This window comes from Somniosus microcephalus, chromosome 10 (genome assembly GCF_052327205.1).
Source record: "Somniosus microcephalus isolate GS21.2 chromosome 10, FLI_Smic_1.0, whole genome shotgun sequence".
NCBI classification, from domain to species: Eukaryota; Metazoa; Chordata; class Chondrichthyes; order Squaliformes; family Somniosidae; genus Somniosus; species Somniosus microcephalus.
The window spans coordinates 229,823,676-229,850,976 of NC_140996.1; the positions used below are offsets into that span (position 1 = coordinate 229,823,676).

Here is a 27,301-nt window from a genome sequence, read left to right on the forward strand (position 1 = left end):
GTTAAGGAGATATTAGGGCAGGTGACCAAAAGCTTGGTCAAAGAGGTAGGTTTTAACAAGCGTCTTAGAGGAGCAGAGAGGTTTAGGGAGGGAATTCCAGAGCTTAGGGCCCAGGCAGCTGAAGGCACGGCCGCCAGTGGTGGAGCGAATAATATCAGGGATGCGCAAGCGGGCAGAATTAGAGGAGCGCAGAGATCTCATAAGAACATAAGAAATAGGAGCAGGAATAGGCCACTTGGCCCCTTGAGCCTGCTCCGCCATTCAATAAGATCATGGCTGATCCTGGGCTCAAAGCCACTTCCCAGCCCGCTCCCCATAACCCTTCCCTCCCTTATCTTGTAAAAATCTGTCTATCTCCACCTTAAATGTATTTAATGACCCAGCCTCCACAGCTCTCTGGGGCAGAGAATTCCACAGATTTACAACCCTCTGGGAGAAGAAATTCCTCCTCATCTCAGTTCTAAAAGGGCGACCCTTTATTCTGAGACTGTGCCCCCATGTTCTAGATTTCCCCACGAGGGTTGTGGTGTTGGGAGGAGGTTACAGAGATAGGTAAGGGCGAGGCCATGGAGGGATTTGAAAACAAGGACGATAATTTTAAAATCGAGGTGTTGCCGGACTGGGAGCCAATGTAGGTCAGCGAGCACAGGGGGTCATAAGAAGTCACAGGATCGTGAACCACTGATGGCGGGTTTGATACGACCGAGTGGATCGCTAGACATACTTCTGAGGGTGGCTAGGAGTCAACCGCGTTGGTGTGCGATTGGAGTCACATATAGGCCCACCTATCCTGCCAATGGATTTGCAGGATCTTGCGGAGGCAGTGTTGGTGGTACCTCTCCAGTGCTTCCTTGGTGCCTGCTGTACATGGTCCATGTTTCTGAGGCATACAGGAGGGCAGGTATCACTGCTGCTCTGTAGACCATGAGCTTAGTGCCGGGTTTGAGGTCCTGGTCTTCAAACACTCTCTTCCTCAGGCGACCGAAGGCTGCACTCAAAGCCTCCTTGAAAAAGTGCAACATCCCCACTGACACCTGGGAATCCCTGGCCCAAGACTGCACAAAGTGGAGGAGAAGCATCTGGGAAGGCGCCGAACACCTCAAGTCTCTTCGCCGGGAGCAAGCAAAAGCCAAGCGCAAGGAGCGCACGTCAACCCAAGCACCCCACCCACCCACCCCTTCAACCACCGTCTGCCCCACCTGTGACAGAGACTGTAGGTCCCGCATTGGACTCATCAGTCACCGGAGAACTCATTTTTAATGTGGAAGCAAGTCATCCTTGGTTCTGAGGGACTGCCTAAGAAGGAAGAAGAAAATAGGTCCAGACCGGGTAAGGACGGCAGGTTTCCTTCCCTAAAGGACATCAGTGAGCCAGTGTTTTGTTTTTACGATAATCCGACAGATTCACGGTCACTTTTACTGCTATTTATTTCCACATGTTTTTTTATATAAACTGAATGAACTCAAGTTCTCAAACTGAGGAACTGTTTACCTGGGAAAGGCCTCGATCTCCTGCAGAAACTTCTCGCACATGTTTATCAGGGTTTCCATCCTAGAAAGAACAGGACAAACAGTAAGAAGTGGGATTTAACAAAGACATTTTTTGTATTTGGAGCAACGAAGGTTAAGGGGAGATTTAAAATAGATGTTCAAAATCAGGAAGGGTTTTGTTAGAGTAAGTAGGGCGAAACTGTTTCACTGGCGGGAGAGTCGGTAACCAGAGGACACAGATTTAAGATAACTGGCAAAAGAACCAGAGGGGAGATGAGGAGATTTTTCTTTAACATAACAACTAGGAGCAGGAGTCGGCCATTCGGCCCCTCGAGCCTGCTCCGCCATTCAATAAGATCATGGCTGATCTGATCTTGGCCTCAACTCCACTTTCCCGCCCGCTCCCCATAACCCTTGATTCCCCCTTTTTTTTCAAAAATCTGTCTATCTCCGCCTTGAATATATTCAATGACTCCGCCTCCACAGCTCTCTGGGGAAGAGAATTCCAAAGATTCACGACCCTCTGAGAGAAGAAATTCCTCCTCATCTCCGTTTTAAATGGCCGACCCTTTATTCTGAAACTATGCCCCCTAGTTCTAGATACCCCCGCAAGGGGAAACATCCTCTCAGCATCTACCCTGTCGAGCCCCCTCAGAATCTTATATGTTTCAATAAGATCACCTCTCATTCTTCTAAACTCCAATGAGTATAGGCCCAACCTGCTCAACCTTTCCTCATAAGACAACCCCTTCATCTCCGGAATCAACCTCGTGAACCTTCTCTGAACTGCCTCCAATGCAAGTATATCCCTCCTTAAATAAGGAGACCAAAACTGTACACAGTACTCCAGGTGTGGTCTCACCAACGCCCTGTACAGTTGTAGCATACCATGTAGATACCTGGGATGGCAGGAATGACGTATGAGGAGAGATTGGGTCGATTGGGCTTGTACTCGCTGGAGTTTAGAAGAATGAGAGGGGATCTCATTGAAACTTATAAAATTCTGACAGGACTGGACGGACTAGATGCAGGAAGGATGTTCCCGATGGTCGGGGGAGTCCAGAACCAGGGGACACAGTCTAAGGATAAAGGGTAGGCCATTTAGGACAGAAATGAGGAGGAATTTCTTCACCCAGAGAGTGGTGAACCTGTGGAATTCTCTATCACAGAAGGCAGTGGAGGCCAGTTCATTAAATATATTCAAGAAGGAGTTGGATATATTTTTTAAGGCTAAAGGGATCAAGGGATATGGGGAGAAAGCAGGGACCGGGTACTGAATTTGGATGATCAGCCATGATCTCATTAAATGGCGGAGCAGGCTCGAGGGGCCGAATGGCCTACTCCTGCTCCTAGCTTCTATGTTTCTAGCAAGACCTCCCTACTTCTATACTCCATCCCCCTTTGCAATAAAGGCCAATATTCCATTTGCCTTCCTAATTACTTGCTGTACCTGCATGCTAACTTTTTGTGTTTCATGTACTAGGACCCCCAGATCCCTCTGTACCGCAGCATTCTGTAATCTCTCTCCATTTAAATAATATTTTGCTTTTTTATTCTTCCTACCAAAGTGGATAACCTCACATTTTCCCACATTATACTCCACCTGCTAAATTTCTGCCCACTCACTTAACCTCTCTATATCCCTTTGCAGACTCTGTGTCCTCCTCACACCTTGCTAACCCACCTATCTTTGTATCATCAGCAAATTTGGCAACAGTACACACGGTCCCTTCATCCAAGTCATTAATATAGATTGTAAATAGTTGAGGCCCCAGCACTGATCCCTGTGGCACCCCACTAGTTAGTTTGCCAACCTGAAAATTACCCATTTATCCTGACTCTTCTGTTTTCTGTTAGTCAGCCAATTCTCTATCCATGCTAATATATTACCCCCAACCCTGTGAGCTCTTGTCTTATGCAGTAACCTTTTATGTGGCACCTCATCGAATGCCTTCTGCAAATCCAAATACACTACATCTACTGGTTCCCCTTTATCCACCCTGCTTGTTACATCCTCAAAGAAATCTAGTAAATTTGTCAAACACGATTTTCCTTTCATAAAACCATGCTGACTCTGCTTACGCAGTGAGTTGTTGTGATCTGGAAGGCAGTGTGTGAAAATGTGGTGGAAGCAGATTCAATAATAACTTTCAAAGGGGAATTGGATAAATAGTCGAAGGAGAAACATTTGCAGGACTATGGGAAAAGGGCAGGGAATTGTGACTAATTGGAGGGGCGAGGCCGTGGAGAGATTTGAACACAATGACGAGAATATTAAACTGGGGGAGCTGTCGAACCAGGAGCCAATGTAGGTCAGTGAGCACGGGGGTGATGGGAAAGGAGGAGGGGAGTGGGACAAATTAGATAACTCTATCAAAGAGATGGTACAGACACAAAGAGCCAAACGGCCTCCTTCTGTGCTGTATCATTCTATGATCAAAGACCGAGAGATGTTTCTGAGGAGCGAGATAGCTTGAAGTGCAGTAACCGAGGTTGTGTCGGCAAAACATGGCAGCTGGAAACGAGAAGGCCGAGAGGTGACCTGATAGAGGTCTTTAAGATTATGAAAGGGTTTGATAGGGTAGACGTAGAGAAGGTGTTTCCACTTGTGGGGGAAACCAAAACTAGGGGCCATCAATATAAGACAGTCACTAATAAATCCATAGAAACACAGAAGATAGGAGCAGGAGTAGGCCATTCGGCCCCTCGAGCCTGCTCCGCCATTCAATGCGATCATGGCTGATCATCCAAATTCAGTACCCTGTCCCTGCTTTCTCCCCATACCCCTTGATCCCTTTAGCCTTAAGAAATATATCTAACTCCTTCTTGAATATATTTAATGAATAGGCCTCAACTGCCTTCTGTGGTAGAGAATTCCACAGGTTCACCACTCTCTGGGTGAAGAAATTCCGACTGTGACCCCTGGTTCTGGACTCCCCCGCCATCGGGAACAGCCTTCCTGCATCTAGTCTGTCTAGTCCTGTTAGAATTTTATAAGTTTCAATGAGATCCCCTCTCATTCTTCTAAACTCCAGCAAGTATAAGCCCAATCGACCTAATCTCTCTTCATACGTCATTCCTGCCATCCCAGGTATCAGTCTGGCGAATCTTCGCTGCACTCCCTCCATGGCAAGAACATCCTTCCTCAGATAAGGCGACCAAAACTGCACACAATACTCAAGGTGTGGTCTCACCAAGGCCCTGTACAGCTGCAGCAAGACATCCTTGCTCCTGTACTCGAACCCTCTCGCTACGAAGACCAACATACCATTTGCCTTCTTAACCGCCTGCTGCACCTGCATGCTTACCTTCAGCAACTGGTGCACAAGGACACCCAGGTCTCGTTGCACTTCCCCTTTTCCCAATCTATTGCCGTTCAGATAATAATCTGCCTTCCTGTTTTTGCCACCAAAGTGGATAACCTCGCATTTATCCACATTATACTGCATCTGTCATGCATCTCCAATCGCCCAACCTGTCCAAATGGTACTGGAGTTTCTCGGCATCACAGAATCACAGAAACCCCACAGTGCAGATAGAGGCCATTTCGGCCCATCGAGCCTGCACTGACACATATCCCACCCGATCCCCGTAACCCCTACACCCCACCCTATCCCTGTAACCCCACGTATTTAATCCCCCTAACACTAAGGGTCAATTTATCATAGCCAATCAACCTAACCCGCACATCTTTGGACTGTGGGAGGAAACCGGAGCACCCGGAGAAAACCCACGCAAACACGGGGAGAATGTGCAAACTCCACACAGACAGTCGCCCGAGGCCGGATTTGAACCCGGGTCTCTGGCGCTGTGAGGCAACAGTGCTAACCACTATGCCACCGTGCTGCCCTCCTCCTCACAGCACACACGCCCACCCAGCTTTGTGTCGTCTACAAACTTGGAGATATTACATCTAGTTCCCTCGTCTAGATCATTAATATATATTGTGAATAGCTGGGGTCCTAGCACCGATCCCTGCGGTACCCCACTAGTCACTGCCTTCCACTCGGAAAAAGACCCATTTATTCCAACTCTTTGCTTCATGTCTGCCAACCAGTTTTCTATCCAAGTCAGTACCTTGCCCCCAATCCCATGTGCTTTAACTTTGCGGGAATTCAGGAGAAACATCTTTACCCAGAGAGTGGTGAGAATGTGGAACTCACTACCACAGGGAGTAGCTGAGGGGGAATAGCATCGATGCATTTAAGTGGAAACTAGATAAGCACATGAGGGAGAAAGGAGTAGCCTCCTCCGACTCTACTTCCTCTAACCCCATCCTTTCATTCCTTTCTCCCTCTGCAGATGGGGTGAGATGAAGAGGGGTGGGAGGAGGCTCGTGTGGAGCATAAATACTGGCACGGTCCAGTTGGGCCGAATGGCCTGTTTCTGTGCTCTAAATACTGTGCAACACTTATCTCTGCTATTCGCCTCAACCAGTCCACGTGGCAGCGAGTTCCACATTCTAACCGCTCTATAAAGGGAGGCTGTTCGCCAGGCGCCGTTAACGTGTTTCGAAGCCCCCCAGTCGGCAGACCGCCCCCTCACCCTCTGATGGTGCGCGCGGTCAGGATGAGCTGGAGCGCTTTAGCCTGAAGCCGCATGTGGTGGATGATCGCCACGTGACTGCTCTCCAGGCCGCTGTACAGAAACTCCAGCCTGTACGTGTTCTCCAGGATCTGCAGGAATAGAGAGAGAGAGAGAGAGAGAGAGAGAGAGAAGGTCGTAAAACTTACGGCAAAAAGGGATTCACGTGTACAAGGATGATACCAGAACTGCGCGGTTCTACCTATCAGGACAGATTGAACAGGCTGGGGCTCTTTTCTCTAGAAAAGAGAAGACTGAGCGGCAACCTGATAGAGGTCTTTAAAATTATGAAAGGGTTTGATAGGGTAGACGTAGAGAAGATGTTTCCACTTGTGAGGGAGACCAGAACTCGGGGCCATCAATATAAGAGAGTCACTAATAAATCCAATCGGGAATTCAGGAGAAACTTCTTTACCCAGCGAGTGGTGAGAATGTGGAACTCGCTACCACAGGGAGTGGTTGAGGCGAATAGCGTTGATGCATTTAAGGGGAAGCTGGATAAACACACGAGGGAGAAAGGAATAGAAGGATATGGTGAAAGGGTGAGATGAAGCAGGGTGGGAGGAGGCTGGTGTGGAGCATAAACACTGATTGGGCCGAATGGCCTGTTTCTGTGCTGTAAATTCGATGTAATTTTGAAGACTAGACTTCTGAAAATGTATTCTTGGGATGTGGGTGTCGCTGGCAAGGTCGTCATTTATTTCCCATCACTAGTTTCCGCTGATGAGCCGCCTTCTTGTACACTTTTGATAAAATTGAGTGGTTTGCTGGGCCACTTCAGAGGGCAGTTAAGAGCCAACTACTTTGGTGAGGGACAGGAGTCACATATAGGTCAGACCGAGTAAGGAGTGTCTTAAAGGAGGAGAGGTAGAGAGGCGGAGAGGTTTAGGGAGGGAATTCCAGAGCTCGGGGCCTAGGCAGCTGAAGGCACGACCGCCAATGGTGGAGCGATGGAAATTGGGGATGCGCAAGAGGCCAGAATTGGCAGAGCGCAGAGATCAGGAAGGCCAATGGAATCTTGGCTTTTATTGCAAGGGGGATGGAGTATAAAAACAGGGAAGTCTTGCTGCAGTTATACAGGGTATTGGTGAGGCCACACCTGGAATACTGCGTGCAGTTTTGGTTTCCATATTTAAGAAAAGATATACTTGCTCTCGAGGCGGTTCAGAGAAGGTTCACTCGGTTGATTCCGGAAATGAGGGGGTTGACTTATGAGGAAAGGTTGAGTAGGTTGGGCCTCTACTCATTGGAGTTCAGAAGAATGAGAGGTATCTTATTGAAACATATAAGATTGTGAGGGGGCTTGATTGGGTGGATGCGGGGAGGATGTTTCCACTGATGGGTGAGACTAGAACTAGGGGGCATAGTCTTAGAATAAGGGGCTGCCCTTTCAAAACTGAGATGAGGAGAAACTTCTTCACTCAGTGGGTAGTAAATCTATGGAATTTGCTACCCCAGAGAGCTGTGGAAGCTGCAACATTAAATAGATTTAAAATGGAGATAGTTTCCTAGCAGATAAGGGAATTAGGGGTTACGGGGGGGCAGGGAAGTAGACGTGAGTCTAGATTTGGATCAGCCATGATCCTATTGAATGGCGGAGCAGGCCCGAGGGGCCGTATGGCCTACTCCTGCTCCTATTTCTTAAGTTCTTATTATCTCGAGGGTTGTGGGGCTGGAGGAGGTTACAGATATAGGGAGGGGCGAGGGATTTGAACACTAGGATGTGAATTTTAAAATCAAGGTGTTACCAGAGTGGGAGCCACTATAGGTCAGCGAGCACAGGGGGTGACGGGTGAGGGGGACTTGGTGCGGCGGTCCTTTGTCACTCTGATAAACAGAGAGCATGCGTCGCACAGCTGTCACCTACTTAAAGGAAGGACGACAGTGTCGGTGATCAGCAGCAGTGGGCTGGTGGGGCAATAAAGCTATCAGGAGATCAATCAGGTTGCAGCAGGAGCTCGGTTCCAGATAGTCCGCTGCTCCCTCTAGTGATCAACTAAAGAAGCGGCGCATTTAGCAAAATACACACCTGCTGCAACGATCCAAGCTCATAGGCCCCAATGGACATGTTTTGGCAAGAAGGGTATTTTAACAAATAAAACTAAAAGTGTCTGGGTATTCTTTTCTGATTGGGCTTGTTTAAGAGGTACGGGGACAAAAAATGCAGCCGCCATTGCCTCTAAGAGAAAACTCTTTAAAAACTTTTTTGCTGTGAAACTTTTACAAAGTAGTTACAGCACAGAAACAGGCCGTTCGGCCCAACTGGTCCGCGCCGGTGTTTCTGCTCCACACCAGCCTCCTCCCACCCCATTTCATCTCACCCCCATCCCCATGTCCTTCTACAAAAGCAAAATACTGTGGATGCTGGAAATCGGAAATAAAAACAGAAAATGCTAGAAATACTCAGCCGGTCAGGCAGTATCTGTGGAGAGAGAAACAGAATCAACGTTTCAGGTCGAAGACCCTTCGTCAGAACTGGAAAAAGCTGGAGATGGAACAGGTTTTAAGCAAGTGCAGGGGCAGGGAAAGGGGGGAGGGGAGGAAAGAACAAAAGGGAAGGTCTGTGATAGGGTGGAAGGCAGGAGAGATTAGGAGACAAAAGGGATGATGGTGCGAGGCAGAAGGAGATGGTAATGGGACAAGTTGAGAAATAAAAGATGGCTCTAGATGAAGTGTAAATGGCAATGGCAGAATGATCAACAGCTGCCATGTGGGAGAGAGAGAAAAAAAAATGATAGGGGCCGAGGTTATGATCTGAAATTGTTGAACTCGATGTTGAGTCCGGAAGGCTGTAAAGTGCCGAATCAAAAGATGAGGTGCTGTTCCTCGAGCTTACGCTGAGCTTCATTGGAACACTGTAAGAGGCCGAGGACAGAGAGGTCAGAGTGGGAGTGGGGCGGTGAATTAAAGTGACAGGCGACCGGAAGCTCGGGGTCCCCCTTACGGACTGAACGGAGGTGTTCCGCAAAGCGGTCGCCCAATCTGCGTTTAGTCTCCCCAATGTAGAGGAGACCACGTCATGAGCGGCGAATACAGTATACTAGATTGCAAGAAGTACAAGTACCACATCCTTCTGTTCCTTTCTCCCTCGTGTGTTTATCCAGCTTCCCCTTAAATGCATCGATGCTATCCGCCTCAACCACTCCCTGTGGTAGCGAGTTCCACATTCTCACCGCTCTCTGGGTAAAGAAGTTTCTCCTGAATTCCCATGTCTTAAAATGTGCACCAAGTGCACTGCATGATAGGAGCAGAGCTGGTCAGAGAATATACCCCTGCATGATTCTAATTACTAACTGCAAGGGGGAGGAGGGGGGGGGGGTGGTTCTGTTGTTGATAAAGCTTCATCCAAAACTATAAATTTCCATTGTTCTAGCTCTTTACATCTAGAATGATAAAAACTGTAGCAAGCCGATCGATCCATATCTATCCAGGGATTACTTTGATCTCTGGTTTTATTTTCTCTGCCGCACGTAAATGTTGAGGCAGTTTTTGCGGTGGGTTTGACGGCGCACGCTGAACGTGACCACGATCTCAGGGTTTCTGCGCGCAATTTTGTTCAAAGAGGGGGAGGCTGGCGGAGTTGAATGGCCCGTTTCCGTCTATGTATTTCTTTGTAAAAGAAAAACTTGACTTGCGTTTAGACAGCGCCTTTCACGACCACCGGACGGCCCAAAGTGCTTTCAGCCAATGAAGTACTTTCTGAAGTGTAGTCACTGTTGTGATGTAGGAAACGCGGCAGACAATTTACGCACAGCAAGCTCCCACAAACAGCAATGTGATAATGACCAGATCATCTGTTTTAGTGATGTTGGTTGAGGGATAAATATTGGGCCAGGACATCAGGGAAAAACTCCCCTGCTCTTTCTCAAATAGTCCCATCCGTGGGATCTTTTACGTCCACCTGAGAGAGCAGACGGGGGCCTCGGTTTAACGTCTCATCCGAAAGACGGCACCTCCGACAGTGCGGCGCTCCCTCAGTACTGCCCCTCCGACAGTGCGGCGCTCCCTCAGTACTGCCCGTCCGACAGTGTGGCGCTCCCTCAGTACTGCCCCTCCAACAGTGCAGCGCTCCCTCAGTACTGCCCCTCCGACAGTGCAGCGCTCCCTCAGTACTGCTCCTCCGACAGTGCAGCGCTCCCTTAGTACTGCCCCTCCGACAGTGCAGCACTCCCTCAGTACTGCCCCTCCGACAGTGCGGCGCTCCCTCAGTATTGCACTGGGAGTGTCAGCCTAGCTTTATGTGCTCAAGTCTCTGGAGTGGGACTTGAACCCACAATCTCCTGACTCAGAAGCGAGAGTGCTACCCACTGAGCCCCGGCTGACACCCGTGTGGGACGGCAAGGAGCAAGCAAAGGGGGCAGGGACACACAGGACGTCTCTTACTTGTTTAGCTGCAGCAGCTGCCATGGCGTTCTGCTTGAGATATAGCGGGGCCGACGCGTTCCACAGCTTCTCTTGAAGGGACTGCGAGGGAAAATAACATTTCCTTTCAGAGTCTACTTTAGCGAGAAATACCACAGCATATTGGCTGCACACGTATTTCGACACCAGCTATATCAGCGACACATACTCTTCAACTCTGCTCACAATGTTCCTGAAGAATAAAGATCCCCCTGCCCATGGCTCAGAGATTGAGCGTGAGGTACATAAGGACATAAGAAATAGGAGCAGGAATAGGCCCCTCGAGCCTGCCCCGCCATTCAATAAGATCACGGCTGATCTGATCTTGGGCTCAGCTCCATATCCCTGCCCGCTCCCCATAACCCTTCACTCCCTTACTGTTCAAAAATCTATCTCCATCTTAAATATATTTAATGACCCAGCCTCCACCGCTCTCTGGGGCAGAGAATTACAAAGATTTACGACCCTCTGAGAGAAGAAATTCCTCATCTCAGTTTTAAATGGGCGACCCTTTATTCTGAAACTATGCCCCCTAGTTCTAGATTCCCCCACGAGGGGAAACACCCTCTCTGCATCTACCCTGTCAAGCCCCCTCAGTGTCTTCTAAACTCCAATGAGTATAGGCCCAACCTGCTCAACCTTTCTTCATAAGTCAACCCCTTCATCTCAGGAATCAACCTCGTGAACCTTCTCTGAACTGCCTCCAATGCAAGTATATCCCTCCTTAAATAAGTACGGAGGGACACACGCCAGGAGAGGTCCGGGTCTGATTCCGTGGGGAGCAATTTCAACCTAACCCGACGGGCGGGGATCTCACGGGATCGGGCAGAACGCCGGTTCAACACCACGGCTGATTATTCCTCTCGGTTGCTCTCAAGTCGGGCGGGGAAGTGAAACCAGCGCTGCACCTGATCCAGTCAGTTTTCCGACGGACGGGGTTGGTTACTGTTGGCCCTTGGTCTCTGCTGGCGTTATCCGATCTCAGACAGGGTGGCAGCGGATATCGCACTGGGCCTCAGCGACTCCCGACAGCACCAAGTCCCAAGCAGCATGGATTAAATGCAGAGTAAAGCTCTCTCTGCTCAAAAAAAAAGACTTGGGATTCATACAGCGCCTCTCACGACCTCAGGACGTCCCAAAGCGCTTTACAGCCAATGAAGTACTTTTTTGAAGTGTCGTCACTGTTGTAATGTGGGAAACGCGGCGGACAATTCTCACACAGCAAGCTCCCACAAACAGCAATGTGATAATGACCAGATAATCTGTTTTTCAGTGACGTTGGTTGAGGGATAAATATTGGCCAGGACACTGGGGAGAACTCCCCCCTGCTCTTCTTCAAAATAGTGGCGTGGGATCTTTTACATCCACCTGAGAGAGCAGACGGGGCCTCTGTTTAACATCTCATCCGAAAGACGGCACCTCCGACAGTGCAGCGCTCCCTCAGCACTGCACTACAATGTCAGCCTAGATTTTGGTGCTCAAGTCTCTGGAGTGGGACCTGAACCCACAACCTCCTGATTCAGAGGCGAGAGTGCTGCCCACTGAGCCACGGCTGACACTCAACACCAACACTGGGCTGTGATGACAACCTCAGATATCACCCGCTACTCCACCAGAGTGGAATATAGGAACAGGAGGCCATTCAGCCCTTCGAGCCTGTTCCACCATTCTACTAGATCATGGCGGTTAAGAAGGCAAATGGTATGTTGGCCTTCGTAGCGAGAGGGTTTGAGTACAGGAACAAGGATGTCTTGCTGCAGTTGTACAGGGCCTTGGTGAGACCACACCTTGAGTATTGTGTGCAGTTTTGGTCACCTTATCTGAGGAAGGATGTTCTTGCCATGGAAGGAGTTCAGCAAAGATTCACCAGGCTGATACCTGGGATGGCAGGAATGACGTATGAGGAGAGATAGGGTTGATTGGGCTTGTACTCGCTGGAGTTTAGAAGAATGAGAGGTGATCTCATTGAAACTTATAAAATTCTGACAGGACTGGACAGACTAGATGCAGAAAGGATGTTCCCGATGGTCGGGGAGTCCAGAACCAGGGGTCACAGTCTAAGGATAAGGGGTAAGCCATTTAGGACAGAAATGAACATAATAAGAACATAAGAAGTAGGAGCAGGAGTAGGCCATACGGCCCCTCGGGCCTGCTCCGCCATTCAATAGGGTCATAGCTGATCCAAATCAAGACTCACGTCCACTTCCCTGCCCTCTCCCCGTAACCCCTAATTCCCTTATCTGCTAGGAAAATGTCTATCTCCGTTTTAAATTTATTTTTATGTTGCAGCTTCCACAGCTCTCTGGGGTAGCAAATTCCATAGATTTACTACCCTCTGAGTGAAGAAGTTTCTCCTCATCTCAGTTTTGAAAGGGCAGCCCCTTATTCTAAGATTATGCCCCCTAGTTCTAGTCTCACCCATCAGTGGAAACATCCTCACCGCATCCACCCGATCAAGCCCCCTCACAATCTTATATGTTTCGATAAGATCGCCTCTCATTCTTCTGAACTCCAATGAGTAGAGGCCCAACCTACTCAACCTTTCCTCATACATCAACCCTCTCATCTTCAGAATCAACCGAGTGAACCTTCTCAGAACCGCCTCGAGAGCAAGTATATCTTTTCTTAAATATGGAAACCAAAACTGCACGCAGTATTCCAGGTGTGGCCTCACCAGTACCCTGTATAACTGCAGCAAGACTTCCCTGTTTTTATACTCCATCCCCCTCGCAATAAAAGCCAAGATTCCATTGGCCTTCCTGATCACCTGCTGCTCCTGCATACTAACTTTTTGTGTTTCATGCACCAGGACCCCCAGATCCCTTTGTACTGTAGCACTTTGCAGTTTCTCTCCATTTACCCAGAGTGGCGAACCTGTGGAATTCTCTACCACACAAGGCAGTGGAGGTCAGTTCATTAAATATATTCAAGAAGGAGTTGGATATATTTCTTAAGGCTAAAGGGATCAAGGGGTATGGGGAGAAGGCAGGGACAGGGTACTGAGTTTGGATGATCAGCCATGATCTCATTAAATGGCGGAGCAGGCTCAAGGGGCCGAATGGCCTACTCCTGCTCCTATCTTCTATGTTTCTATGGCTGATCTGTATCTTAACTCCATTCACCCACCATAGTTCTGTTACCCTTACCCAACAAAAAATCTATCAATCTCAGTTTTGAAATTTTCAATTGACCCCACAGCCTCAACAGCTTTTTTTTGGGAGGGGGGGGGGGGAATTTCTCAGGGGCTCCTCCCGCTATACTGTCGATCTCCTGTCAAAGTTACAACGGCCGATTGGGGAGAACCCCCGTAATTAAAGTCACCCCCGAATCTTTGGGACCATCTCGGAGGTGGAGATGAAACTGTCTGCCTTCTGACTCTGCTATGGCCCCACTCCTGGTGGTCCCTGGAGTCAACATTAGGAACAGGAGGAGGCCATTCAGCCCCTCGAGCCTGTCCCGCCATTCAATGAGATCATGGCTGATCTGTATCTTAACTCCATCTACCCGCCTTGGTAACCCTCAATACTCTTGCCTAACAAATCCATCTCAGTTTTGAAATTTCCAATTGACCCCCAACCTCAACAGCTTTTTGGGGGAGAGAGTTCCAGATTTCCACCCCCCTTTGTGTGAAGAAGTGCTTCCTGACATCACCCCTGAACGGCCTGGCTCTAATTTTAAGGTCCTGCCCCTTTGTTCTGGACTCCCCCCGCCAGAGGAAATAGTTTCTCTCTCTCTACCCTATCGAATCCTTTGATCGTCTTAAACACCTCGATGAGATCACCCCTTAATCTTCTACACTTGAGTGAGTACAAGAGTGAACTTTTGCCCACTCCCATCCATTCTGTTATGAGAATTATGAGAAGGAGAACGAGTTATAATTAAAACTCTTAACAGATTACGAACGATCCGAATAGTTGAAGCTGAAAAGTAACATGCTTCCTTGGAAATGCCTGGAGTTAGGACAGCCGAACGGTTTCAGGCGCAGTGTGCAGCTCGCAGTCTCCCCTGGAGGCGAGGGTTAGAATCTCAAGTCCTGACATTGCGTTACTTTTTAAGATAAAGATCAGCCATGATCTGATTGAACGGCGGAACAGGCTCAAGGTGCTGAATGGCCTCCTCCTGCTCCTAATTCTTATCTCACGGCCACTCCTGTGCGCGCAGTGCTGAAACGCTGCTTTATTGCAACTCGACCATCCCGCTCATTCCACCTCAACATTTTTCCGCCCCATTCCCATAAAATCTACATAATTGCAGCAAGACTTTGTTACTCTTGCACTCCAATCCTGTTGCAATAAAGGCTAACACACCATTTGTTTTCCTAATTGCTCGCTGTACCTGCATGTTAATGTTCGGTGACCCTCCTCCCTCTGAATGCCAACATTTCCCAGTCTCTCACCGTTTAAAAAAAATACTCTGCTTTTCTATTTTTCCTACCTTCATAAGGAGGAGCTGGCACTGCAAGTATATGGCGGAAAACTCCGCTATCCCCGCCAGCTCTGGCTGTAGCTCTCCCAGTCGCTGCAGGTCACTGTTTCGAGAAGGAAGCCATCAAAAGAAAACAAGTCAGGCACGAGCACACTCTCAACTGAATCGATAAATTCGGCACTTCAACCCTTTGCCAAACACTGTATCATAGAACCAGAGAATAGTACAGCACAGAAGGAGGCCATTCGGCCCATCGAGTCTGTGCCGGCTCCTTCCAAGAGGAATCCAGTTAGTCTCTTTCTCCACATCCCTGCAATTTTTTCTCCTTCAAGTATTTATCCAATTCCCTTTTGAAGGCTACTATTGAATCTGCCTCCACCACCCTATGTGCCTGGTAAATTATTTTGCCCCTGCGCGGTCCCTTTAAGGGGTTACGCGGGCCGTACAAGAGGATTTGAGTACAGGAGTAAAGAAATCTTACTCCAATTATATCGGGCCTTGGTGAGACCACACCTGGAGTACTGTGTACAATTTTGGTCTCCTTACCTAAGGAAGGATATACTTGCCATAGAGGGAGTGCAACGAAGGTTCACCAGACTGGTTCCTGGGATGGCGGGACTCGTATGAGAAGAGTTTGAGTAAACTAGGCCTGTATTCTCTTGAATTCAGAAGAATGAGAGGGGATCTCATTGAAGCATACAAAATTATTACAGGGCTTGATAGGGTGGATGCTGGGAGAGTGTTTCCCTTGGCTGGGGAGTCTAGAACCAGGGGCCACAGCCTCAGGATAAAGGCTAGGCCATTCAGGACTGAGATGAGAAGAAATTTCTTCAGAGGGTGGTGAATCTTTGGAATTCTCTACCCCAGAGGGCTGTGGAGGCTCGGTCATTGGGTATATTCAAAACAGAAGTCGATAGATTTCTGACTAGTAAGGGCATCAAGGGATATGGCGATAGGGCCGGTGATGGAGTTGAGGCAGAAGATCAGCCATGATCTCATTGAATGGCGGAGCAGGCTCGAAGGGCCGAATGGCCGACTCCTGCTCCTATTTCTTATGTTATGTTCAAAATACCGCGCATGCATGTTTTTTACATTGAAATGCCGGCAAGCAGCCTGCGTGGGTTCCCTGGAGCGGTGCGCAGCCACACACCTTACAGGGAACACTGTCCACCACCCTGTCAGGCAGCGCATTCCAGATCCTAACCACTCGCTGCGTAAAAAGGATTTTCCTCATGTCGCCTTTGGTTCTTTTGCCAATCACCTTAAATCTGTGGCCTCTGGTTATCGACCCTTCAGCCACTGGAAACAGTTTCTCTTTATTTAGTTGATCTAAACTCTTCATGATTTTAAACACCTCTAATCAATCTCCTCTCAGCCTCCTCAGGCGGAGTAAGTAAAAATAAATAAAGAGAATCAATTCAGCAAACTATAAAATGACCTAACATAAGGAGCCCAACCAGTCCAGCTGCTTCATAGAATGATATAGCACAGGAGGCCATTCGGCCCATCGTGCCTGTGCCGGCTCTTTGAACTAGCTGTCCAATTAGTCCCACTCCCCCCTGCTCTTTCCCCACAGCCCTGCAAATTTTTCCTTTTCAAGTATTTATCCAATTCTCTTTGGAAAGCCACGATTGAATCTGCCTCCACCGCCCTTTCAGGCAGTGCATTCCAGATCCTAACCACTCGCTGCGTAAAAAAGTTTTTCCTCATGTCGCCTTTGGTTCTTCTGCCAATCACCTTAAATCTGTGTCCTCTGGTTCTTGACCCTTCCGCCAATGGGAACAGTTTCTCTCTATCTACTCTGTCCAGACCCCTCATGATTTTGAACACCTCTATCAGATCTCCTCTCAATCTTCTCTGCTCCAAGGAGAACAACCCCAGCTTCTCCAGTCTATCCACGTAACTGAAGTCCCTCATCCCTGGAACCATTCTCGTAAATCTTTTCTGCACCCTCTCTAAAGCCTTCACATCCTTCCTAAAGTGCGGTGCCCAGAATTGGACACAATACTCCAGTTGAGGCTGAACCAGTGTTTTATGAAGGTTCTTCATAACTTCCTTGCTTTTGTACTCTATGCCTCTATTTATGAAGCCCGGGATCCTGTAAACTTTTTTAACTGCTTTCTCAACCTGCCCTGCCACCTTCAATGATTTATGCACATACACCCCCAGGCCTCTCTGTTCATGCACCCACTTTAGAATTGTACCCTTTAGTTTATATTGCCTCTCCTCCTTCTTTCTACCAAAATGTATCACTTCGCACTTTTCTGTGTTAAATTTCATCTGCCACGTGTCCGCCCATTTCATCAGTCTGTCTATGTCTTCCTGAAGTCTATCACTATCCTCCTCACTGTTCACTATACCTCCAAGTTTTGTGTCATCTGCAGATTTTGAAATTGTGCCCTATACTCCAAAGTCCAAGTCATTAATATATATCAAGAAAAGCAGTGGTCCTAGTATCGACCGCTGGGGAACACCACTGTATACCTTCCTCCAGTCCGAAAAACAACCATTCACCATTACTCTCTGTTTCCTGTCACTTAGCTAATTCCGTATCCATGCTGCCACTGTCCCTTTCATTCCATGGGCTTCAACTCTGCTGGCAAGCCTATTATGTGGCAATTTATCAAATGCCTTTTGGAAGTCCATATACACCACGTCAACCGCATTTCCCTCATCAACCCTCTCTGTTACCTCATCAAAAAACTCGATCAAGTTAGTTAAACACGATTTGCCTTTTAACAAATCCGTGCTGGCTTTCCTTAATTAATCCACACTTGTCCAAGTGACTGTTAACTTTGTCCCTGATTACCGTTTCCAAAAGCTTCCCCACTACCGAGGTTAAACTGACTGGCCTGTAGTTGCTGGGTTTATCCTTGCACCCTTTTTTGAACAAGGGTGTAACATTTGCAATTCTCCAGTCCTCTGGCACCACCCTGTATCTAAGGAGGATTGGAAGATTATGGCCAGTACCTCCGCGATCCTAGGATGCATCCCATCCGATCCTGGTGACTTATCAACTTTAAGTTCAGACAGCCTTTCTAGTACCTCCTCTTTATCAATTTTTATCTCATCCAGTCCCTCCTCTTTCACTATGACTTTGGCAGCATCCTCTTCCTTGGTGAAGACAGATGCAAAGTACTCATTTAGTACCTCAGCCATGCCCTCTGCCTCCATGCGTAGGTCTCCTTCTTGGTCCCTAATTGGCCCCACCCCTCCTCTTACTACCCGTTTATTATTTATATGCCTACAGAAGACTTTTGGATTCCCTTTTGTTAGCTGCCAATCTATTCTCATACTCTCTCTTTGTCCCTCTTATTTTCTTTTTCATTTCTCCTCTGAACTGTCTATATTCAGCCTGATTCTCACCCTGACATCTGTCATACGCGCCCTTTTTCTGCTTCATCTTACTCTCTATCTCTTTACTCATCCAGGGAGCCCTGACTTTAGTTGCCCTACCTATCCCCCTCCTGGGAATGTACCTCGACTGTACTTGAACCATCTCCTCTTTAAAGGCAGCCCATTGTTCGATTACAGTTTTGCCCGCCAATCTTTCATTCCAATTTACCCGGGCCAGATCAGTTCTCAGCCCACTGAAATTTTCCTTCCTCCAATTAAGTATTTTTACTCTAGATTGCTCCCTGTCCTTTTCCATAACTAATCTAAACCTTATGATCCTACGATCACTGTTCCCTAAATGTTCCCCTACTGACACTTGCTCCACCTCATTCCCCAGAACCAGATCCAGCAATGTCTCTTTCCTCATCAGGCCGGAAACATACAGATCAAGAAAATTCTCCTGAACACACTTCAGAAATTCTTCCCCCTCTCTGCCCTTTACACTATTATTATCCCAGTCTATATTAGGATAACTGAAGTCCCCCATTATTACTAATCCATAGTTCTTGTACCTCCCTGCAAATTTGCTCCTCTCTTTCCCACTAGTTGGTGGTCTATAGAATACACCTGGTAGTGTAATGGCACCTCTATTGTTTCTTAACTCTAACCAAATAGATCCTGTCCTTGACCCCTCCAGGACAGCCTCTCTATCTCTCTCTCCAGCACTGTAACAGTCTCCTTGACCAATACGCCCACCCCACCTCCTTTCTATCCTTCCCCATCTTTCCTGAACACCTTATATCCAGGAATATTTAAAACCCAATCCTGCCCTCTTTTTGAGCCAGGTCTCCGTTATCGCCGCGACATCATATTCCCGTGTGGTTATACACCAACACCATCTGACTAGATGGCAGGAAAAAAAAAAAATCATCAAGCAACTGCATCACTGCAAATTCGTACCGAATCGTTAACTTCAGGAGATCTTGAGATCCTTGCGTGTCGAGATGTTGAATACTCTGAACTCGGTCAAGGCTTTGCTGCACGAACTGCCAGGACGAGTCTTCATTCAATGCAAGGTTGGTGGAATCTGAGACAGACACCATCTTCCTCCCGGGCAACTGGGGAAAAAAAAAACTCTCAGTGCTTAGGCACTTTTCAGACTTAGGGTTAAGGAGCATTGTACACTCGAATTTTTTATTTTTGGGCGCGGTCCCTTTAAATCGCCCATTCAAATTTTGCACGTGCGTGGTTTTTACAATGCAACAGCCGGTGAGCGGCCAGTGTGGGACCTCACAGACAACGCACGGCCGCGAGGGAACACTGGTTAGGTGGGGCGCAGTTTTCCGCAAGTCAAGCGTCGAGAAAACGGAGCACCCGCCACGTGCCGACGGCATATATGCACGCGCGAACCCGACCTCGCAGCGCACATGGCAAAAGATCCACCCAGCTGGCACACCGGACCAGTGTGTGTACAGATCGGGGGGGGGGGGGGCGAGCGGGGGTTGCGGGTTTCAGTCTCCAGTCCCTGCTCAGTTAGCAGGGCGGGTGTAGAGAGAAGAGAACTTGCATTTCTATAGCGCCTTTCACAACCTCAGGACATCTCAAAGCGCTTCATAGCTAATGAAGTACTTTTGAAGCGTGGTCACTGTTGTGATGTAGGAAATGCGGCAGCCAATTGCGCACATAGGAACATAGAAGATAGGAGCAGGAGTAGGCCATTCGGCCCCTCGAGCCTGTTCCGCCATTTAATGAGATCATGGCTGATCATCCAAATTCAGTACCCTGTGACGTAAGAAAACTACTAGGCACTTGGTCTAAGTGTTAAACAAAGCTTTAATCAACTGTTTTTCAACATGAAGATCTAGTTGTGTCCTTCACTAGTTCCTGTTAAAGAATGTCCTGAGCAAGCTAGGCCCATGCCTGAGTATTTATACTCTCCCTGGACAGCGCCACCAGCAGGCCGCCCAGTATTATTTCATAAGTCATTCCACATGAATGGCAAGATTCATGTCACCCCGTCCCTGCTTTCTCCCCATATCCCTTGATCCCTTTAGTCTTAAGAAATATATCTAACTGGAGAGAGAAACAAGAGTTAACAGTTCAGGACAATGAGCTTTCGTCAGAACCGTTTTCTCTCTCCACGGACGCTGCCTGACCGGCTGAGCGTTTCCAGCATTTTCCGTTTTTATTTCAGATTTCCAGCCTCCGCGGTACGGTATTTTGCTTTTGTTTTAGTGATTGAGGGATAAATATTGGGCCAGGACACCGGGGAGAACTCCCCTGCTCTTCTTCAAAAAGGGTTCTAGGGATGGTACAATTGTTCTCAGTGTACCCAAGTTAGGAAGAGCGAAAATCAGCCCAGGTTCCCGCTCCCATCTGAAGCCAGCACACCGCTTTTGATGTGCATGTGGGGGCATGGCTTAGGTGTGGATGTGATGGACCCCCCCCATGTCAATGGCCTCCTGACATTTCTCCATCGTGCACGACCAATGGATGCAGCCAAGGAAATTCAGCACAGGTGCTCCATGCCTCATTGACGCTTAGTCTATCCCTGTTACTCAGAGACGTTCTCCTCAAGTATTAACAACGTATATTTATATAGCGCCTTTAACGTGAGAGGGTGCAGAGGAGATTTACCAGAATGGTTCCGGGGATGGGGGATCTTAGCTACAAGGACAGGTTGGAGAGGCTGGATTTGTTTTCATTAGAGCAAAGGAGGTTGAGGGGTGATTTGATAGAGGTGTACAAGATTATGACGGGTTTGGATAGGCTGGACGGGGAAAGGCTGTTCCCACTAGTTGATGGTACAAGGACTAGGGGACACAGATTTAAGGTTTTGGGCAAGAGATACAGGGGGGATGTGAGGAAATACTTTTTTACGCAGCGAGTGGTGAGGACCTGGAACTCGCTGCCGACAGAAGTGGTGGAAGCGGAGACACTCAATGTTTTCGAGGGGAGACTGGATAGGCACTTGAGGGAAATAAACTTGCAGGGCTACGGGGATAGAGCGGGGGAATGGGACTGACTGGATTGCTCTGCAGAGAGCTGGAATAGACTCGATGGGCCGAATGGCCTCCTTCTGATACGTTATGACTCTAGTAAAATGTCCCAAAGTGCTTCACAGGAGCGTTACCAGATAAACTTTAACACCGAGCCACATAAGGAGATATTGGGACAGGTGACTTGGTCAACGAGGTAGGTTTTAAGGAGCGTCTTAAAGGAGGAGAGAGAGGTGTTGAGGTTTAGGAAGGGAATTCCAGAATTAGGGCCCAGGCGGCTGAAGGCACGGCCGCCATTGGTGGGCCAAAGGAAATCGGGGAAATAGTGCAACAACTCACACTGATATATTGTGCCTTTGACATAACGAAATGTCTCCAGATGCTCGGGGATGCGCAAGAGGCCAGAATTGAAGGAGTGCAGAGATCTCAGAGGGTTGTAGGGCTGGAGGAGGTTACAGAGATAGGGAAGGGGAGAGGCCGTGGAGGGACTTGAGCACAAAGATTAGAACTTAAATTTGAAGCGTTGCTGGACTGGTAGGTCAGAAAGCACAAGGGTGACGGGTGCGAGTTAGGACACGGGCAGCAGAGTTTTGGATGAGCTGAAATTTACGGAGGATGGGAGGCCGGCCAGGCGAGCGTTGGAATAGTCGAGTCTGGAGGCAACAAAAGCATTAAGCAAATCTCTTTGCAGACAATTCTTGCCCACGTGACCTGCAGGAGCCAGTATCTCACCGCAATGAAGTGCTGTATTTATGGCATTCAGCAGGTTTATGAGATTATGGAGGCAGAGAAGAGAAATGGGGGTCAGAAATAAGAATGCAAACAGAGGCGAGTGAGGCGAGGCAAATATAACATACATAAAGAGGTTAGAAATAAACCGGAGAGAGATAGGCATGTGTGACTGAATCGAAGGATTAACTCGAATGGTATTTGCGGAGTTCGTAGCACAACTGCCACACCAGGGCAAGGAATGAAATGCCTTGGGCGTGTGTGTGTGTGTAAAGCTAAACGTTATTGCAGTCAGGGTACTGGCGACATCAAACAGGCTCATAAATGATATAAATAGATTTGACTGCAGGGAATTGTGTTAAAACAAGCAGACTAGATATAAAACAGCCGAAGACAATTGAGTTTTGTTTTATTTGTACCGCTGCCAATAAGGTCATAGAATTTACAACAACTTGTATTTACATAGCGCCTTTAACGTCGTAAAACATCCCAAGACACTTCACAGGAGCGTTTATCAGACAAAATTTGACACCGAGCCACAGACTGGTCAAAGGAGGAGGTTTTAAGGAGCGTCTTAAAGGAGGAGAGGCGGAGGGGTTTAGGGGGGGAATTCCAGAGCTTGGGGCCTCGGGCAGCTGAAGGCACGGCTGCCAATGGTGGAATGGTACACAGGAACAGGAGGAGGCCATTTAGCCCCTGGAGCCGGTTCCGCCATTCAGTGAGATCTGTGACCTAATTCCAAAAGCCAGGAGGCCCACCCCGTCCCCCGCGATTGTAGCGCACAGGTGTACAGAGGACCCCAGGTCTTCTGTTGTGCTCCACAACCTGCAGTGAAAAAGACCTTTGCGACTGCTGCAGGTCTCACTTACCTGTAACGCTGGCACCAGGTGAGAGAGGCTGTCGCGGAGGTAGGCGTAGTGGCGGAAAGTGTGATCCGAGAAGAGTGCGGACATAGTGGGGCAGGTCTTGGCAGCGTTGAACACCAGGACCAGCACAGCAATATCTGGTACAAGTTGGAGTTAAGAAAGACAGGATGACCTCCTTTAACTGTGTACAATAGGGACAATAACCCCCTGTCCTGTACAAATACTCATTCATACATTGTATAATAAGAGAGTATCATTTTCACCTTGAAAGATTTTTCTACAATAGATTTTTAGGTGGGAAAAGTTAGTGCCAGAAAATGAAACACTTCTCATTTTTAGCACCCAATGCTAAAATCAAGCACTCCCAGGTCAGGAGCAGCCTATTTAAATGCAGAGAACTGGGTGCCTTACACTCCGCTCTGGGGGGCTGGGGTTGCTTCAGAACATGGTCAGTGATTGGCGGGGGGGCGGGGAAGTTGTTGAGAACCTTCTCCGCTTGGAGGGGGATCTGGGGCCTCATTGTGGGGAGAAGGAGAGCTGGAGATCCGAGATAGTGGGCCAATGGAGGGGGGAGGGCGGAAGTTTGCTGGATATTCTGCTTCAGAAGGTTTTGGGGAGTTGGGGGAGGGAGGAGTGATAACTTGACGTTGAAAAAGAAAAAAAGACTCGCATTTATACAGCGCCTTTCACAACCTCAGGATGTCCCAAAGCGCTTTACAGCCAATGAAGTACTTTTTGAAGTGCAGTCACTGTCGTAATGTAGGAAACGCAGCAGGCATTTTGCGCACAGCAAGCTCCCACAAACAGCAATGTGATAATGATCAGATAATCTGTTTTAGTGATGTTGATTGAGGAATAAATATTGGCTCCAGGATACCGGGGAGAACTCCCCTGCTCTTCTTCAAAATAGTGCCCATGGGATCTTTTATGTCCACGTGAGGGGGCAAACGGGGTCTCGGTTTAATGTCTAACCCGAAATACGGCACCTCCAACAGTGCAGCACTCCCTCAGTACTGCCCCTCCGACAGTGCAGCACTCCCTCAGTACTGCCCCTCCGACAGTGCAGCGCTCCCTCAGAACTGACCCTCCGACTCTGCAGCGCTCCTTCAGTACTGCCCCTCCGACAGTGCAGCACTCCCTCAGTACTGCCCCTCCGACAGTGCAGCGCTCCCTCAGGACTGACCCTCCGACAGTGCGGCGCTCCCTCAGTACTGCCCCTCCGACAGTGCGGCGCTCCCTGAATATTGCCCCTCCGACAGTGTGGCGCTCCCTCAGTACTGCCCCTCCGACAGTGCAGCGCTCCCTCAGTACTGCCGCTCCGACAGTGCGGCGCTCCCTCAGTACTGCCCCTCCAACAGTGCAGTGCTCCCTCAGTACTGCCCCTCCGACAGTGCAGCGCTCCCTCAGTACTGCCCCTCCGACAGTGCGGCGCTCCCTCAGTACTGCCCCTCCGACAGTGCGGCACTCCCTCAGTACCGCCCCTCCGACAGTGCGGCACTCCCTCAGTACCGCCCCTCCGACAGTGCGGCACTCCCTCAGTACAGCCCCTCCGCCAGTGCGGCGCTCCCTCAGTACTGCGGCGCTCCCTCAGTACTGCCCCTCCGACAGTGCGGCACTCCCTCAGTACTGCCCTGGGAGTGTCAGCCTAGATTTTTGTGCTCAAGTCTCTGGAGTTGGAGTTGATCCCACAACCTCCTGACTCAGAGGCGAGAGTGCCACCCACTGAGCCACAGCTGAAACTAAGCGCTTTATGTGGCCTTCAATGGCTTATGGTTATGGTAACAATTGCAAGTGTCTGGCTTCTGCGGGATGACTCAGAAGGACTACCGCTGGAAACAGGGAGGGGGTGAGTACAGCTGCAAGTTGGACTGTAGAGTGGCTTTTGCCACAAACAATGAGAAGCAAAGAAAAGACTTGCATTTCTATAACTCCTTTCACAACTTCGGGATGTCACAAAGCGCTTTATAGTCATAACGGCACAGAAGGAGGCCATTCGGCCCTTCGAGTCCGTGCCGGCTCTCTGTAGAGCAATCCGGTCAGTCCCATTCCCCCGCTCTATCCCCGTAGCCCTGCAAGTTTATTTCCCTCAAGTGCCCATCCAGTCTCCCCTTGAAAACATCGAGTGTCTCCGCTTCCACCACTTCCGTTTACAGCCAATGAAGTACTTTAGAAGTGTAGTCACTGTTGTAATGCAGGAAACGCGGCCACCAATTTGCGTACAGCAAGATCCCACAAACAGCAATGTAATAATGACCAGATAATCTGTTTTTTTTTAAAAAGTGATGTTGGCTGAGGGACAAATATTGGCCAGGACACCGAGGAGAACTTTTGTAACGTTAACCCGAGCATTAAGAGAGGAAGAAAGGCTTTCATTTGTAATCGAGATTAAAACGGATACAAGCCGGGTCGTCCATGTCTGGCTCTGGCGTGTCAAAGTACGGGTGTGTGCTGAGCAACTCTGGGACCAGCGGCAACACCAGGGTAGGATGCCTGCTTCCGAGGTACTTGAGACATCTAGGAGGAGAAGAAAAAGTCACTCAAATTCATCGAAGGTTTCCATCAAAACTTGAGAGTAGATCTATCAAATACTACAGGAAACTTTTTTTTATCCGGCACGGACGGGACCGACGTGGTGCCGGTTCATCAAAAATTCCGGATAACCGAACGCTATAGTAAAGCAACAAACCCTGTTAGTGCAGAACAATGGCCACAAGTTGCAAGCGTCTCTGTAGCTTAGCAACAGCTGCAGCCACACCCTTGCCTTCCTCCATTTGTTGCTGTGCAAGTAATAAAACCGACTCCTGAATTTTGCCGGTTAACCGACATTTCCGGTTATTTAGGTGCCGGTAAATCGAAAGTTTCCTGTACTGATATACGTCGTAAACATCGAACCATACAACACAGGAGGAGGCCATTCGGCCATCGTGCCTGTGCCGGTTCTTTGGTAGATATATCCAATTACAGGAAACTCTCGTTTAAACGGCATCTAAATATCCGGAATTCTCTAATAATTGGCGAAATTCATACTCCGAAAATAACAACTCAATAACCGGAAATGTTGCCGAGTCCGAGTCTCCCGTGGTGGCCGAGTTAGTCAGTGGGGGGTAGTTCTCCAAACTGCCACTACTCGGCTTCTTGGCGCTGTCGGAAGTCTCTGCAGGTGAATACCCAATTATACTGCACATTTCTTGATTTTTTTATTTTTGTTTGTTAAATATAGCCTCGGTAGATAACCCGCTCCGTCATCTGGAATTTTTAATCAGCCGGCACCATCCAGTCCCATCGGTGCCGGATACGAAAGAGTTTCCTGTAGTCCCACTCCCCCGGCTCCATCCGGTCCCATCGGTGCCGGATACGAAAGAGTTTCCTGTAGTCCCACTCCCCCGGCTCTTTCCCCATAACTCTGCAAATGTTTCCTTTTACGAACAGGAGGCCATTCAGCCCCTCAAGCCTGTTCTGCCATTCAGTTAGATCGCGGCTGGTCTGTATTGATCAGATATATACCTTTCATGTCGAGATCCAATTCTCTTTTGAAGGTTACTATTGAATCTGCTTCCACCGTCCTTTCAGGTAGTGTTACTTCCAATGGATCCTGAGCACATCAGGCCCTGCCCGGTGAGCTATGTCAGGGGTCAGTGACTACCCTTCTTGGAGGGGTGTGGGTGAGGGAGAAGGTAGGTGGGGTCTCTTTGAAGTGGAGATTGTTCCAAGATGATACGCCCGGGGGTGGGAGAGCAGAGCGAAGTTGATTCACTGCGGCAGACTCTGAAATCCTGAGCCTGCTCTCGGATTACAGTATGCAAGGGGGGGGCACGACAGATAATCGAGGGCCAGTCGTCCTGGCTTCTTATTGGGACCGGGGGGAGGGCGGACCTGTCACTTTGGGGGGGGTGGGGGGGGCGGTGGGGGGTGCCAGGACTCTTCCACTGGGTTCCAGGTAACCCTGCAAGCCAACACCCTAGCAAGCAGCAAGTAGGATGGCTCGAGATGGAGGAGCGGTAGGCAGCTTACCGCTGCTCCCGGTCCGGCTACACCTCGATTTTAAAATTCTCTCAGTGAAAACTGCGGTATTAAAACACAAGAACAGAAGTCGTAGGAGCAGGAGTAGGTCATTTGGCCCCTCGAGCCTGCTCCGCCATTCAATAAGACCATGGCTGATCTGATCTTGACCTCAGCTTCACTTCCCTGTCCGCTCCCCATCACCCTTGACTCCCTTACCATTCAAAAATCTGTCTATCTCCACCTTAAATATATTCAATGACCCAGCCTCCACAGCTCTCTGGGGAAGAGAATTCCACAGATTCACGACCCTCTGAGAGAAGAAATTCCTCCTCATTTCCGATTTAAAAGGGTGTCCCCTTATTCTGAAACTATGCCCCCTAGTTCTAGATTCCCCCATGAGGGGAAACATCCTCTCTGCATCTACCCTGTGGAGCCCCCTCAGAATCTTAGACGTTTCAATAAGATTCTC

The 27,301-nt window shown here is 48.8% G+C and overlaps 1 protein-coding gene across 2 annotated transcripts in view; it reads right to left on the reverse strand.

Annotated features, from left to right (window-relative positions):
- ints4 (integrator complex subunit 4) overlaps positions 1-27,301 on the reverse strand; it is an 84,828-nt gene that overhangs the window by 12,228 nt on the left and 45,299 nt on the right. For both annotated transcript variants that reach the window (XM_085999746.1, XM_085999744.1), the window contains 7 exons: positions 25,229-25,344; positions 22,834-22,967; positions 19,197-19,354; positions 14,910-15,003; positions 10,458-10,538; positions 6,036-6,166; positions 1,492-1,551 (listed from right to left, as the gene is read on the reverse strand). In XM_085999746.1, coding sequence (XP_085855872.1) covers positions 1,492-1,551; positions 6,036-6,166; positions 10,458-10,538; positions 14,910-15,003; positions 19,197-19,354; positions 22,834-22,967; positions 25,229-25,344 — 774 coding nt within the window. The remainder of the gene's footprint in view (positions 1-1,491; positions 1,552-6,035; positions 6,167-10,457; positions 10,539-14,909; positions 15,004-19,196; positions 19,355-22,833; positions 22,968-25,228; positions 25,345-27,301) is intronic.